The sequence below is a fragment of the Passer domesticus genome, chromosome 23 (genome assembly GCF_036417665.1).
Source record: "Passer domesticus isolate bPasDom1 chromosome 23, bPasDom1.hap1, whole genome shotgun sequence".
Taxonomy (NCBI): Eukaryota; Metazoa; Chordata; class Aves; order Passeriformes; family Passeridae; genus Passer; species Passer domesticus.
Window position 1 is genome coordinate 2,783,352 of NC_087496.1, and position 15,207 is coordinate 2,798,558.

Below are 15,207 nucleotides of genomic sequence, written 5' to 3' on the forward strand. Positions count from 1 at the left end.
CTGTGGTCTTTGGAGAAACCATCCTGCTGAGCAGAGCAAGGCTGTGAGAAGGAGAAATTCACTCCTGGCACCTCAAGATGCTCAAGGCTGTGTCTCTCTTCCCTTGTTCCTCCGCTCCCTGGGCTGCCCATTACCAACGTCCCTGGGCACACTGCACTTTGGCCAGCAGACAAATCCCTGATTGCCTCAGCCCAGTGCAGTCAGATGAGTTTTTTTGGGTCACAAGTTCAGCTGCAAGGCACACGACTGAGCAAACCACAGCACGGGGATGCACTGACAGCAAAACGAGCTGGGATGTGGGCTGTGTGGGCTGTGGGCCCTGTGCCTTGGGCAAGAACTTTGGATTCTGTTTCATACATGCACACATTCTTCAGCTGTGCTTGCATTTCAAAGGGTTTCAGCCTTTGCTGAAATCACATCAAAGCCAGCTTGTCCATGAGAGGCCTTAATTTCATCACCAAACCAAACTGTGGTGCTTGTGGTGCTGATAAATCTCTCCCTCAGCTGCAGTTGTTGCTGAGGACTCTTCACTGCTCTCCAAAAATGCCATCCACAGTGAGGCCTTCCCAGGAGCATTAACTGCCCCAGCATCCTCCACTCACTGCTCTGCTGGTACTTGTGTTTGGTGGCTGTGGGCAATCCCATACTCTCCACACAGGCTGTCCTGCAGTCTCAGAGGAAGGGATATTGCAGATGTTAACACTTACAGAGTGTGATTTGGTGCTCAGGGGTGAAGGGGGGCTGAGCTCAGAAGTGGAAATCGCCGTTTCCATCAAGCTGAATGAGGGTGGGGTGGGTGGAGAGGGGGGCACTGGAAGCTGCTCTGCAGGGGAGAACAGGGATCCCCGGTGTGAATGCAGGAATTGCTGGGGCAGTGTGACACTGGGGAGGCAGGTCTGGAGGTGCACGGAGGGGCACAGCCCAGATCTCGGTGCTAGACACCCCTGGGCTGTGGAAAACATTAATCTTCCTGAATAAATCTGGGAACTAAGCCCTCAGCTGTCAAATAGCGGGTTCCCCACTCCACTGAACTGTCCCAAATACCAGCACGGAGCAGAGCATGGACGGCTGGAATAGCTGACCTTTAAAGGTCCTTTCCAACCCAAATTGTTCCATGACTCAATGATTCTGTGACCTTTTATCTTCCCTGCACACCCCTGTTGTAACCAGAGGTCCTCTCCCTGCGGGGTCACAAAGCTCCATCCCTTCACTTAGAGCAGGATCCAGCAAAACTGGAGAGTGGCAGGAGGGAGCCTGGCAGGTGGGAGCATCCCTGGGGGATGCAGAGTTTCCCTATTTGCTGCAGGAATAAAAGTGAAGAGGGTCTCCTCCCACTCCATCCCATCCAACACCCCAATCCTATCCTGTCAGACTCCCCATCCCACCTCACTCCATTCCCATCCTGCCCCATCTCACCTCACCCCATCCCATTCCACCCCACCCTTTATTCCATCCCCTTCCAACCCCAGCATCCCATTCCACCCCACACAATCCTGTCCCACCCCTCAATCCCATCCACCTCACCCCATCCCATCCCATCCCATCCCATCCCACCCTCTGTACCGCCCCATCCCAAACCCCCATCCTACCCCATCTCAAAACCCCATCCCACCCCATCCCAAACCCACATCCCACTCCATCCCAAACCCCTATCCCACCCCATCCCAAACCCCTATCCCACCCCATCTCAAACCCCTATCCCACCCCATCCCAAACCCCCATCCTACCCCATCCCAAACCCACATCCCACTCCATCCCAAACCCCCATCCCACCCCATCCCAAACCCCCATCCTACCCCATCCCAAACCCCCATTCCACCCCATCCCAAACCCACATCCCACTCCATTCCACGCCATCCCAAACCCCCATCCCACCCCATCCCACCCCACGGCTCCATCCCCGGCCGTCCTGGCGGCGGTGCCGCGCCCCCACCCCGCTCCGCCCCGGGGAGGCGGCGGCAGCCCCGGGCGGAGCGCGGCTCTCTCCCGGCTCCGCTCGGCTCCTCCGCCGGCCCCGCTCGGCCCCGCTCGGCCCCGGCCCCCGCCCCGCAGTGGCTGCGGCGGGGCCAAGCCGCGCCCCGCTCCCGCGCTATAAAAGCGCGGTGCGCCCCGCAAAGCAGGTACCGCTCCTCCAGCCTCCGCGGGTCCAGGAGGAGGAGGAGGAGGAGGGAGGGAGGAAGGGGGGGGCCGGGTGCTGCTTTCTCCCCCCCGCGCCTCCCCCGAACCCCGATGCGGCCGGCCTGAGCCCGCCGGGACGATGCTGCCGCTGCTGCCGCTGCTGCTGCTGGGCGCGCCGGGGCTGCGCCTGGGCGCGGGCGCGCCCCCGGAGCCCGAGTCCGCGCTGGTCACCCCGCTGCGCCTGGACCCCGACATCAACGGGCCCAGGCACTTCAGGGGCGGCCCTGCCGAGCCCCCGCGCGGGGGGCAGGCGGTGGTGATCCAGCTCTCGGCTTTCGGGGAGGATTTCTACCTCCACCTCTCCCCCGACGCCCGGTTCATCGCGCCCGCCTTCGCCGCGCACTACCTGGGGGCGGCCGCCCGCCCGCTGCCCGCGCTCCGCCACTGCTTCTACTCGGGGGATGTCAACGCCGACCGCGAGTCCTTCGCCGCGCTCAGCCTCTGCGGGGGGCTCCGGGGGGCGTTCGGCTACCGGGGAGCCGAGTACCTGATCAGCCCGCTGGCGGCGGGGGCGGCCGGGGGGCTCCACCGCCTGCAGCGCCGCAGCCCCGGCCGCCCCGTCGGGGCCGGAGCATCCCGCTGCGCCGTGGGCTCCGCGCTCACCCCCGGCGTGCTGCAGGCGCTCGACAAGTACCGGGGGCGTGCGGGGGGGAAAGGCGGCCGCGCCAAGCGCTTCGCCTCGGTCCCGCGGTACGTGGAGACCCTGGTGGTGGCCGACGAGTCGATGGTGAAGTTCCACGGGGATGACCTCCAGCACTACCTGCTCACCCTGATGGCCACTGCCGCCCGCCTCTACAAGCACCCCAGCATCCGTAACCCCATCCAGATCTCCGTGGTGAAGTTCCTCCTCATCGGGCAGGATGACAAGGGACCCAAAGTCACCAGCAACGCCGCCCTCACCCTGCGCAACTTCTGTGCCTGGCAGAAGAAGTGGAACAAGGTCAGCGACAAGCACCCCGAGTACTGGGACACCGCCATCCTCTTCACCAAGCAGGTGGGTGCAGGGGGGCCCGGAGGAGCTGCTCCCCCCTGTCACGGAGCCCTGCGCTGGGCTGAGGCGTTCTGCCACCTGTGTGCATGACGGGGGAGGTTGTGCCTGTCCCTCTTTCCCGGGGAACCTCCACTCTCAGATGCTGGGTGGGGGGACCAGAGGCATGGAGCAAGCAGACTTGGGCCAGCCCTTGCTGTCCCCTGGGCAGGTTTTGGCTAGCAGCCTGGAAAAACCCTGCCAGGGGGTGAATGAGGCCGGGAGGTGCCCACAGGCAGGTTGCCCCACGGGCAGAAACCTGCTGCTCTGTCTCCTGCCTCCATGCAGGAGCTTGGCAGCGAGTGCCCTGCGGCTCTGGCGTGCACCCTGAAATGAGAGGTCTGAGCCCAGAAGAGGAGGAGCATGGTCCTGTTCCCCCTCCCCAGCTGGGAAGAGCTCACAGTGCCACCTGCCAAGAAAAAACCTCTCCCTGCTTCCTCTGACTCATGCCTGAGGTTCTCCTGAGAACCTGGACCTCTCCTCAGCACTGGCTGCGCTGCATGGACCCGGTTCAGGGCTGGAAGTGGAGCACCAGAGATTCAGCCAGCGCTACAGCCCTCGAGTGGGGGAGAGCAGAGAGCCACTGCCACCACTGCCATGGGCTGGCTTCATCCCTGTGGTGGGAGAGAGGCTTGGAGCTGCCTTTGGCGTGGCTCCGTGGTGATGTGGCGTGTGGGATGAGCTCTGCATCCTCCCACCCCCACAAACTGGGTGACACTGAAGCTCCCACAGCCTCTCCCCATTGCTCCTCCCTCCCTGTAGTCCTGTCTCAGTGTGGATATCAGTCCAGTGCCTGCATCCCAAAATCCCTGATGGGATGGGAGGAGGATGAGCCCAGCTTGGAGGGGACAGTCACGTCTTATCCTGGCTGCAGCAGGCTTTGGCAGAAAAGGCTCCTTGCATTTTCTCCTTCCACTATCTCTGCCCAGATGTTTTTGGATTAGGGACAGGTGAGGAACTCCCCTAAGCAGCAGGGAGACCATTACAAAAACATTTTTCCAGGTCAAGCACTTGTGGTGGGTGGGAAGGATATAGCGTCCAGCTCAGTTCAGCTGGCCCTAGCCTGGCTCAGCAAGGGCTGACAATGGCCTGGAGCAGGAATGGTGCTGTGCAGGACGTGTAGGATCTTGTCCTGTGTTTGTTCTTGTCCTCCCCACCCCGGGCCAGCTGTAAATCCTATGGGAGCACAGACAGGATGGAAGCCCAGGCTGCTGGAGCAGCTCACAGAGGAGGACACTGCTGACACCTCTGCAGGGACCAGGCAGCTCCACCTCTGGTGGAAGCCCCGTGAGGTCACTGGAGCTGCACGTGGGACAGAGCCGGTCCCAGCCATTCAGAAGATGTGGATCACGTCTGGGCTGCATTTTTTACACATTGCTAAACCATCCATTCCTGAAATCCCAAAGCAAGCTCAATGCAAAGGCACACGGTCAGGGAGACATCTGCCTTCCTTGAGTGCATCCATCTGTGGTCCCCTGACATCCCGAAGCTTATCTTCCTGCCAAAAAGCTGTTACATAAGCCCCCGACTTAAATTTCACCTTCAGGCTGGTTGATAGGCAGTTTTCACTGTGATGATGAGCTGCTGACGAATGGGGCTCTCTTTTACTGCTTGGATTTGCTCCCTTCCAACGCTGCCGCCGCTGAATGATGGATTTGCCTTTGGGAAGCTCAGTCCTGATCAGCTGGTGGGTGAAGATTCCCTTCCCACCTGAGCCACTGCTTGCTGGAGGGTCCTGCAGAGCATCCAGCCTTCAGCTGCCCTCCTGGAAATATCCCTGCACACCGTGGCCAAGGGCTTGTCCATCCCTCCCACCCCTCCTGGACCTCGGTGTCACACCAGCAAACGTTTGCTGTGCATCTTTGCTTGCTGTGAAACCAAAGGGACGTGGCATGAAGGAACATCTGGCTGCAGCCTAGCACGTGGGGGAATTTGGAAACTGCAGCTCAAGCCTCGGCTTTTTGGAGTTGCTTTGGATGCACACAGGAAGCCTCTGTGGCAGGGAGAGTGCTTATGGCTCCGAGTAGGTGAATTTTGCACAGATCCCTGTGACTGACCTGTGGAACGTCTTGAGAAGTTCACAAGGGATGAGGAAAAGCCTTGGGAGGTCCCGTGTAGGAAGGTCAGGCTGGCAGGAGAGGGCTGATGCACTGAGCAGGTTGCCTGCAGCCCCTTGGGGGCCCCAGCATCCTCCCTGTGCCTGTGCCAGCAGGGGGGATACCAGCGACAGAGAGCAAAGGCAGAGCTGGCTCCTTGCACCGTGCCTTCCCACCCGAAATCCCTTCCATTGCTCTCTGCTCCCCTCCTGAGCAGCCTCAACACCTGGCAGGGCTGAAGGAGGGGTTCAGGTCGGGGATCAGGACCTCTCATTAAGGTCAGAGATGCTGCCCAGGCTGTCCTGAGGAGGCTGTGGTGAGGAGTGAGGGAAAAGCCCCCGGAGAGCTGCTGGTGGTGTATCCCAGCGAGGTGCAGAGCGAGAAGTGGGTCAGTGTGTCAGTGCAGGTGTTGGGCTGGGAGCCAAAGCTCGCTGTGCTGGCGGGGAAAGAACTCTTCAAAGAGCACTGAGAACTCTTCAAAGAGCACTGAGCGGGGAGCTGTGAGGCTGTGACATTCCTCCCCCTGCCCCATCCTTGCCCCCAAACCCTGGTGCTGGTCAGAGCATGGGCAGGGGCTCCTGGGCAAACTGCACTCCTGGACTGGCCCAGGGTGGTGATGGCACAGGGTCTTGTGGTGTTTTGGGACTGGAACTCTTCCCCTGGGCTTGCCAGCACCGTTAATCAACCTGTGCCCAGCAGTGGTGGCAGTGCCAGTGCAAGGTGGGGTTGCCACCTCCTCTCCTGGGACAGGGGTGCAGCAGGGCCCCAGCTGGTCATGAAAACTGCAGAGCAAAGCGTTGAACTCTGTTGTATGATGGGGTTTTCCACCAGCAGAGCAGACCCAGACGTTTCTTCACGTCACCTCTCTGGAGATCCCGGTCTTGCCTCCACGCTCCGTGGCCCCAGGTCTCCTGTTAAAGCCATCTCAGCCCTGGCTGGGGCTCTCTGAAGTCATCAGGACTGTTATTTACCCACGGCTGAACCTGCCTGCGCGGGAATGCCTTCAGCTTGGAAACCTTGCTGGAAATATTGGCAGAGCAGCTCCTGCAGGATTTTGAGCAACCCAGGCGCTTTGGCTGGGCGAGTGCTGAGCATGAATCACACTTATTTATAGCATGGGAGCGCCCAGCGAGTCCCTTACTTTTCTTTTCATGTGGAAAACAGCCCCGTGCCCGCTGCATGGCCTCCCTGGCAGCTCTGGGGCAGCACCGAGGGAGGGGAGGATGCTCCAGCCCTCCCAAACCAAAAGCACAGCCCAGCAGGGGAAGGGAGCAGCTGGGACCAGGTTACTGCCAGGCTGCAGCATCAATGTGTCTTAAATGGCCTTTTTTTAGCATGAGCACCTGGGGAAGGGCAGATCTGCCCACGATGAGACCCTTCCCAGCCTCTCTCCTGGCAACATCTGTGTAGGATGTGGATGTCCTCAGTTTGGGAAGCCTGGGCTGGTTCCTCCTTTGATCAGCTGGGCTTGGTTGCTCCTTGAAGGATGGCTGCAGAGTGTCTTAGAGAGGCAGGAGCACTTTCTTTAGCCTCAGAAACCTCTGGACCTGGTCCAGGGCTTTCTTGTTCCTTGGAAGAAGCTGAGAAATGAGATTGAGAAGTGGCTCAGCCCTGAGTCCAAGGTCAGATGTGTTCCCATCCACCCACCTGTGTCACCATCCACCCACCAAGGGAACCAGACTGGCTCATCCGTGGCAAAACCAGCTCCACCCTGGCCAGAGGAGCTGTTTGGGTAGGAAAAGCTGCTGCTGAAGGCAGGGCAGGATGCTACACACATCCCTGGTGCTGGGGTGAAGTGCAAACACACTGCTGCAGCCTGGGCTGGGTCAGGACTGAGGTTTCCTGCCTCTGTATCCCGGTGTGTTTCCCACCCTTTTGGGCTTTCTTCCCGTCAGGAGCTCCCCGTGGGGGGCCAGGGATGAGGTGGGAAAGGGGAACGGTGACACCTGTGCTGTCCCCAGGACTAACCCCTTCCCTCTGTGCCTGGCAGGACCTGTGCGGTGCCACCACCTGTGACACGCTGGGAATGGCAGACGTGGGCACCATGTGTGACCCCAAGCGCAGCTGCTCCGTCATCGAGGACGACGGGCTGCCCTCAGCCTTCACCACCGCCCACGAGCTGGGTAAGGCTCCCAGCTCTCCTCTTCCTCTCAGGAGCAGCTCCACCAGCTGCCAGGGCTCACAGCTGCCTGGTTTCAGCCTCTGGGAGATGAGGCAATAGGGGAACTCTGCCTTTCCTCCTGAGCCAGGTGGGAAAGGGCTGCTGAGGGAGCAAAGGCTTTGCTCCCATGGTTGCTCCCACAGCTGGGTTTCCAGGATTCAGGAGTCCCAAAATAACAGGCAGAGGGCACACCTGCCTCGGGGAGGGAGGAGACAGCGGGGCAAGTGCTAAGTCACCTGTCACCTTCTCTTCACAATTTCCCTTGCCCTTCCTTTTCCGTGTGCTCTCCATGTGCGTGAGGCATCTGGGAGAGAGCTGGAATGTTTGCTGACTCTTCTGGGCTGTCCACAGCTGCCATCCTTGCAAGGGTCTGCCCCACTCCATGTCTCAGTCTCCCCTGAAAGAAGCTGGGGGGTTCCTGCTCCTCGTGCTGTGCTGGGTTATTCATGCTGCCTCCCTTTTCCCACCCCAGGCCACGTGTTCAACATGCCCCACGACAACGTGAAGGCCTGTGAGGAGGTCTTTGGCCGGCTGAAGACCAACCACATGATGTCCCCCACCCTCATCCAGATCGACCGTGCCAACCCCTGGTCAGCCTGCAGCGCTGCCATCATCACTGACTTCCTGGACAGCGGCCACGGTGAGCCCTGCTGTGCCCCTCAACCCCTGCCTGTGTCCCTGTCCCCTGGGAACTGGGTCTAGCCCTGCAGGTGCTTACTGGGAAAAGATGGTTGGCTGTAGAGCTCTTCCTCTCCTGGCTCTGTAAACAAATTCAGAAGGAAATGGGAGGTTTCTGTAGTATCCAAACCCCCTGGGTGTCCCCAGCAGTGACATCTGCACTCAGGCTGCTGGCACAGCTCCAGGGCATTACCAGGAGATGGAATCATCTGCATTTGGGATACAGCAAAGATCGAGGGCATCCCTGGGGCAGCTTTGGCTCAATCTCTCCCTCATCTCCCTGCGGCAGTGCTTTCCCTCCCCACTCTGGTCTCTACAATCCCCAGGAGCTGACAGAGCCCCTCTCCCTCTCCTGCAGGGGACTGTTTGCTGGACCAGCCTGCCAAACCCATCCCTCTGCCCGAAGACCTGCCGGGCACGAGCTACAGCCTGAACCAGCAGTGCGAGCTGGCCTTCGGGGTGGGCTCCAAGCCCTGCCCCTACATGCAGTACTGTGCCAAGCTGTGGTGCACGGGCAAGGCCCGCGGGCAGATCGTGTGCCAGACACGGCACTTCCCCTGGGCCGACGGCACCGCCTGCGGCGACGGGCGCTTCTGCCTCAAGGGAGCCTGCGTGGAGAGGCACAACGTCAGCAAGTACAGGGTGAGTGCCTGGCTGGGAGCCCAAAACAGGGCACTCAGTGAGTACAGGGTGAGTGCCTGGCTGGGAACCCAGAAACAGGGCACTCAGTGAGCACAGGGTGAGTGCCTGGCTGGAAACCCCAAAATCAGGGTCACTCAGTGAGTACAGGGTGAGTGTCTGGGCTGGGAACCCCAAAACAGGGCACTCAGTGAGCACAGGGTGAGTGTCTGGGCTGGGAGCCCAAAACAGGGCACTCAGTGAGTACAGGGTGAGTGCCTGGCTGGAAACCCCAAAACAGGGCACTCAGTAAATACAAAGTGAGTGCCTGGCTGGGAACCCAAAACAGGGCACTCAGCAAGTACAGGGTGAGCGGCTGGCTGGAAGCCCCAAAACAGGGCACTCAGTGAGTACAGGGTGAGTGCCTGGGCTGGGAGCCCAACAACACCCCACAGGGTCACTCAGTGAGTACAGGGTGAGCGGCTGGCTGGAAGCCCCAAAACAGGGCACTCAGCAAGTACAAGGTGAGTGCCTGTGCTGGAAACCCAAAACAGGGCACTCAGTAAATACAAAGTGAGTGCCTGTGCTGGAAACCCCAAAAACAGGGCACTCAGTGAGCACAGGGTGAGTGCCTGTGCTGGGAACCCCAAAACACTCCACAGGGTCACTCTGCAGGTGCTGGCAGAGCCATCCCCCATCTCCTGGTGGTGGAGACCCAGCATGGGGACACTGATGTGGAAAGAGCAGGAGATCCCTTGGGTACCATGCATTTCTCAAGGAGTGAGGCTGCTGCTCTGCTCCAGGCAGCCCTGGGCAAGTTTCACAGAATTTGCTGTGTTGGAAGGGACCCACAAGGATCGTTGAGTCCAGCTCCTGGGCCTGCTCAGGACCATTCCCAAGAGTCACACCACACCCCTGAGAGGATTGCCCAAATGCTTCTTGAGCTCAGTCAGGCTTGGGGCTGTGACCACTTCCCTGGGAGCCTGTTCAGTGCCCCTGCATCCTCTGGTGGAAGAACATTTTCCTGATATCCAACCCTGACACGACTTCAGACCACTCCCTTGGTTCCTCTCACTCCCCACAGAGAAGAGGTCACCATGCACCCCTTGGATCCCCCCAGCAGGAAGGTTTGCGGGCGGTTGGAGGTTTTCCTTGCGCGGGGATGGCCCCAGGCGTGGAGACGACGGGTGTGCAGTGCCTCAGGCTGTCCCTCCCTGCAGGTGGACGGCGGCTGGGCCAAGTGGGCTCCGTACGGGCCGTGCTCGCGGAGCTGCGGCGGCGGCGTGCAGCTGGCCCGGCGGGAATGCACCGACCCCGTGCCGGCCAACGGGGGCTCCTACTGCCAGGGCATCCGCGTCAAGTACCGCTCCTGCAACCTGGAGCCCTGCGCTGCTGCAGGTAAGGGCTGGGCTCGGCCTGTGACAACCCCAGCAAGCTACAGCTGGATGTGCAGGCCCAACACCGCGTCCCTGTTGTTTTCAGTGCCGGGGAAAAGCTTCCGTGAGGAGCAGTGTGAGGCTTTCAACGGCTACAGCCACAGCACGAACCGCCTGACTGCCTCCGTCTCCTGGGTTCCCAAGTACTCCGGTGTCTCGCCCCGGGATAAGTGCAAGCTCATCTGCCGGGCCAACGGCACCGGCTACTTCTATGTGCTGGCACCCAAGGTTGGTGAGAGACCCCAGGGTCAGTGCCTGGGCTGTGGGGTGGATCCAGTGCCCCTGAGATGAATAGATTTTCCTTGTCTGGTGGGTGGATGGTGTTAGATGAGATGCAACCAGTGTGGTATGAATCAGCTTGGGGCTGGAGTTGGTCCATGGAGGGTCTTCCTCTGGAAGATGTCTTTTTTTTCCTCTTGTAAAGGTGCCTCTGGCATATTCCTGTGGTCCTGGCATAGAGGATGGTAGTTTGGGTACTGGGGAAGCAACGGGCAGGGCAGGGTGGACATCTAGGGTGGACATGGGACTGAGAGGGATGGTGTTAGTGTTAGCAGTGTCCCCTGTGCAGCTTGTTCCCTGCAATGGAAAGGACAGGAAATTCTCTAGATAGGAGCAGGAAAGGGATGTAGTCCCATCTATCTCTTCTCAGAGACCCCAAAATCCTGCCTGCAAAGCAGAACATGAGCAAAGAGCAACATGGTGCCTGCTGGCATCTCCTCAGAGCCTGTCAGATGGAATGGGGTGGGATGGACACAGCTGGGATGCCTCAGGAGATGTGAGAGGGAAATGCAGCAGCTTGTTTTTCTCACCTGGTTTAGGTCGTGGATGGCACCCCTTGCTCCCCGGACTCCACTTCGGTCTGTGTCCAGGGCAAATGCATCAAGGCAGGCTGTGATGGGAAGTTGGGCTCCAAGAAGAAGTTTGACAAATGCAGCGTCTGTGGAGGAGACAACAAGAGCTGCAAGAAGGTCTCAGGCTTGTTCACCAAACCCATGTGAGTGTTGGGTTACCACATGTGCTTCCCCTACTCCCAGCACTGTGTTTTGGTGTGGGGGATGCAGGAAGGTTGTGGAGATGGTGATGGGATAAATCCATCCTGAGCAAAATCTGCTGGTGCTCGTGTACATCACTGCACAGACACCTGGGCTGGCTCTGAAGGAGCAGCAGGACACATTGAATGTCCTGTTGACTTCTGCTGGTGGAGTGCTGTTGAGCCAGGGAGGCTGAAGCAAATTCAAACTGATCTTCAGAAGGAGAAGACAAACGTAGGGGTGGGAGGAACTCAGGGCTGAAGTAATGCACCATGCACCATGTCACAGATAGAATCTGATTGACGTTTCCCAAATGTTCTGTCTTCAGAGACATTTTGGGTAATTGAATCATTACTAATATTTTTATCTTTACATGGTGGTTTCCCTCCCTGGGAAGCATTTTTCACAATAGAAGATTTCTATCTATATCATATTTGGAATAAATTTGTATAGTGTTTTCTTTTTTTCTGCATCTTGGGCAACAGTATGGCTCTTTCTCACTTTTTGCTGGTTCTGGACAGTTTTTCTTCACGTGTCTGTATCTTCTGCATCTGAAGCACGGTCTGTGCATTGTGTCCCGTGCCTGATGTCCTGCCCTGCCCGCTCTTCCCTTTCAGGCACGGCTACAACTTCGTGGTGGTCATCCCCGCGGGCGCCTCCAACATCGACATCCGGCAGCGGGGCTACAAAGGACTCATCAGCGACGACAACTACCTGGCGCTGAAGAACGCGCAGGGCAAGTACCTGCTGAATGGCCACTTCATCGTCTCGGCCGTCGAGAGGGACCTGATGGTCAAGGGCAGCGTCCTGCGCTACAGCGGCACCGGCACCGCCGTCGAGAGCCTCCAGGCCTTCAAGCCCATCCAGGAGCCCCTGACTCTGGAGGTGCTCTCCGTGGGAAAGATGACCCCTCCCCGGGTACGCTACTCCTTCTACCTCCCCAAGGAGAGCAAGGAGGACAAGTCCTCCTACAAGAAGGAGGGCAAGACCCCGCCGGACCTCAACAACAGCGTCCTCAGCCTGTCCAACCGCCTGGATGGCGGGAGGCCGAGCTACAAACGCCCCTCCTACAAGTGGGCGGTGGGCGGCTGGGAGGCGTGCTCTGTCACCTGCGGCGATGGCCTGCAGAAGCGCTCGGTGGCTTGCCGCGACTCCTACGGCCAGCCGGCCGCCGAGTGCGACGCGGCGCAGCGCCCCGCCGACGTCCGGCTCTGCGGGGAGCCCTGCCCGGCCTGGGAGGCCGGACCGTGGTCCTCCTGCTCCAAGAGCTGCGGTCGGGGTTTCAAGAGACGGGCGTTGAAGTGCGTGGTGCCCACCGGGCGCCTGCTGCCGCGGGAGAGTTGCAATTTTCGGAGGAAGCCGCAGGAGCTGGATTTCTGCACCTTGAGGCCGTGCTGAGCTGGTCAAGGGGTGCCTGCGAGGAAGGGCATGGTGTTCCTATGGCTGCGTGCAGCCAAGCAGCAGCCGGAGGTTGGGAGTGGGGGAGATGTCCATAGCACATAGCAAAAGGGGGAAAAAAAGAAAAAAATGGGAACAAAAAGGGACCTGGGTGTGGGGGCAGCCCCATGCATCTGGGAGAGAGGGCTTTTACCAACCAGGTCGCTTGGAGACAGAGCGGGAATGAACATCTACCTCGAAGCCACTGAACGACACGGGAACCGCCGGTGGAGGCTGGGAACTGGGGGGACAGATGGAAGCGAGGAGGATCATCCCTGCCTGTGATGGATCTGTGGTACAGGCAGGGAGATGCCCCTAAATTGCACAGATGAAGCCTCCCCCCACCTTCCCAGGACCAACCCTACCTCCCTTCTCCCTGGACTCCCCCAACACTCATGCTAAACGGGACCAAAAGGATTTACCAATGCAACGACCACCGGTGCGATGAGGCGCTGGGACTGATGCCTCCAGGGCTTGCTGGTGGGGACTTTGTTGTCCCAGCAGCATCCCCGGGCCAGGCTGGAAGGTGGTGGCTTTATTTTCATTCTCTTCTCGTGTTTATGACCTGACCAGTGTAAATTTTATGGTGCTTAACTCTGTATTTTTTTAACCTCCTTCCTCCCCTCCTGATGGATGTAAACCTTGCATAGCAGGGCTGGTGTTGTTCCCCGGGGAATCTCACCAGCCTGAGGTTTCCTATGGTGCTTTGAAATGGGGCTGTGTGAACATCCAGATGCTTCTTTACACCCTGGTCCACCTGAAGCTTTTCAGGGCTAAAAGGGATCACAATGGGCCTGAGGTTTGATCTGTGATTCCAAAAAAAGCAGCTGTGCTGTAGTTCCACAGGGTCAGACACAGCCCCCCCAGCCACTGAGACTTTGCTTTGCTCTGGAAATGGTGCTCAATGCTCAATGGGACCAGTGTGTCATGCCCAGACATCCCATAGCCTCCAGCCTTTAACCAGGCTGGGGTATTTTTCCTCTGTGTAAAGCCTCCCTGAGATATCCTGAGCTCTATCGAGCTGGAGTCACTTCCCTGGCATCCCTTTGGAGCTGAGGGAGAGGGAGATTAATTTGGGTCGTTTGCTTTCCTGAGGAAAAAGGGGCTCAGCGGGGTTCAGGCATGCAGGGAGAGAGGGACTGTCAACCCTCTTGCTGCTGCAAAGCACCTACGACCATTTCCCCCTTCCAGTTATTCTGGGCTTGTTCTGTGCCTCTGGGGTTATTCTGCACCTCTGACAGTTTTGTAGCATTGTGCCTGTTGTGGTCAGAGGCTTTTTTACCTCTCCCAAACCTCATTTGTCATTGAGGTCTCTTGCTCAGATCAAATCATCAGGCACCATTGAATTTTTTCCCTTGTCACTGATGCAGGTGCCTCTTAATCAACGAGCTGTGACTGTGAGCAAGCCAAAGCTTCTGGGTCAAGCTGTGCAGTTACTGGGATCAGCGGAAAGGTGTTTTAGGGATGAGACACAGATTTTGGGTAGGCACAAGATGACATCTCAGCAAATAAAGGCTTGGAGCCTGCCATGCTTGTTGGAGGTTCAGCAAGGAAACTCCATTGCCCCTTGGGTGGCTCCAGAAGGTCTCCAGCTGTGAGCAAGGTGAGAATGACAAGAAACGGGACAGGTGGCATGAGAGTTCCCTTCTTAGGTCTTTGCAGCAGCTCACAAACTCCTTGTGACAGTGTTTGTGGGCTCATCCTCCCTAGGGATCCTCCTAGAGGATCGATCTAATGCCTCTTTCAACACAATCATGTTTTAGGTCTCCACAGAGCCAGGAGCAGATGTTGTGGTTGCTCTGCACAGCAGGGAAGGGGAGTTAACGTTCTTAGGAAATCCCTTCCAGGTCTCCATTCCCGTGAACATGCCACCCATTTGCTGAGGGTTTTCCTGCATATCTGAGCCCGCTGCGCTTCCCTCTGGGGACAGAGCTCTGAGGAGCTGCCCTTGCGTGCCCTGCCGTCCCACAGCTGGTTTCTAAGCCACCGAGAAATTGTCAGCCTCGTTCCTGAGGAGGGGAGGGATTCCTCGTGTGTGGTTCTTCTGCTGAGGGTGCAGCAGAAGGACGAGGTGCCGATGGTACTGGCTGCTTTGTGTATACCATGTATACTGAACATCGATCTCTGCTGTTTGTGCGTCAATAGCAAACCTGAAATAAATCTGTATTTAAAGTTACGCCCGGGGGGACGCGGTCCTGCAAGGGTTGTTTGTGGTGGTTTCTGGGGTTTCCAGGATGAATTGATGAATCTGACTCTGTGTTTTTAGAAGGCTAATTTATTATATTATGATATTATACTATATTAAAGAATACTATATTAAATCTATACTAAAGATAGAGAAAGGATACAGACAGAAGGCTTAACAAGAATGATAATGAAAACTCATGACTGTCCTCCAGAGTCTGACACAGCTGGGTGGTGACTGGTCATTAAGTAAAAACAATTTACATGAAACCAATCAAACAACCACCTGTTGGACAAACAATCTCCAGACCACAGCAAATCAGGGAAAAGCAATCAGATAATTATTGTTTTCATTCCTCTC

The 15,207-nt window shown here is 58.0% G+C and overlaps 1 protein-coding gene across 1 annotated transcript; it reads left to right on the forward strand.

The window, feature by feature from the left end:
• Positions 1-1,922: 1,922 nt before the first annotated feature.
• Positions 1,923-14,838, forward strand: ADAMTS15 (ADAM metallopeptidase with thrombospondin type 1 motif 15). The gene is made up of 8 exons (XM_064397681.1): positions 1,923-3,172; positions 7,292-7,424; positions 7,935-8,102; positions 8,499-8,782; positions 9,979-10,156; positions 10,241-10,422; positions 11,013-11,188; positions 11,843-14,838. Exons 1-8 carry the CDS (start codon positions 2,258-2,260, stop codon positions 12,621-12,623), a joined length of 2,817 nt encoding a protein of 938 aa, XP_064253751.1. The 5' UTR covers positions 1,923-2,257; the 3' UTR covers positions 12,624-14,838.
• Positions 14,839-15,207: the final 369 nt, after the last annotated feature.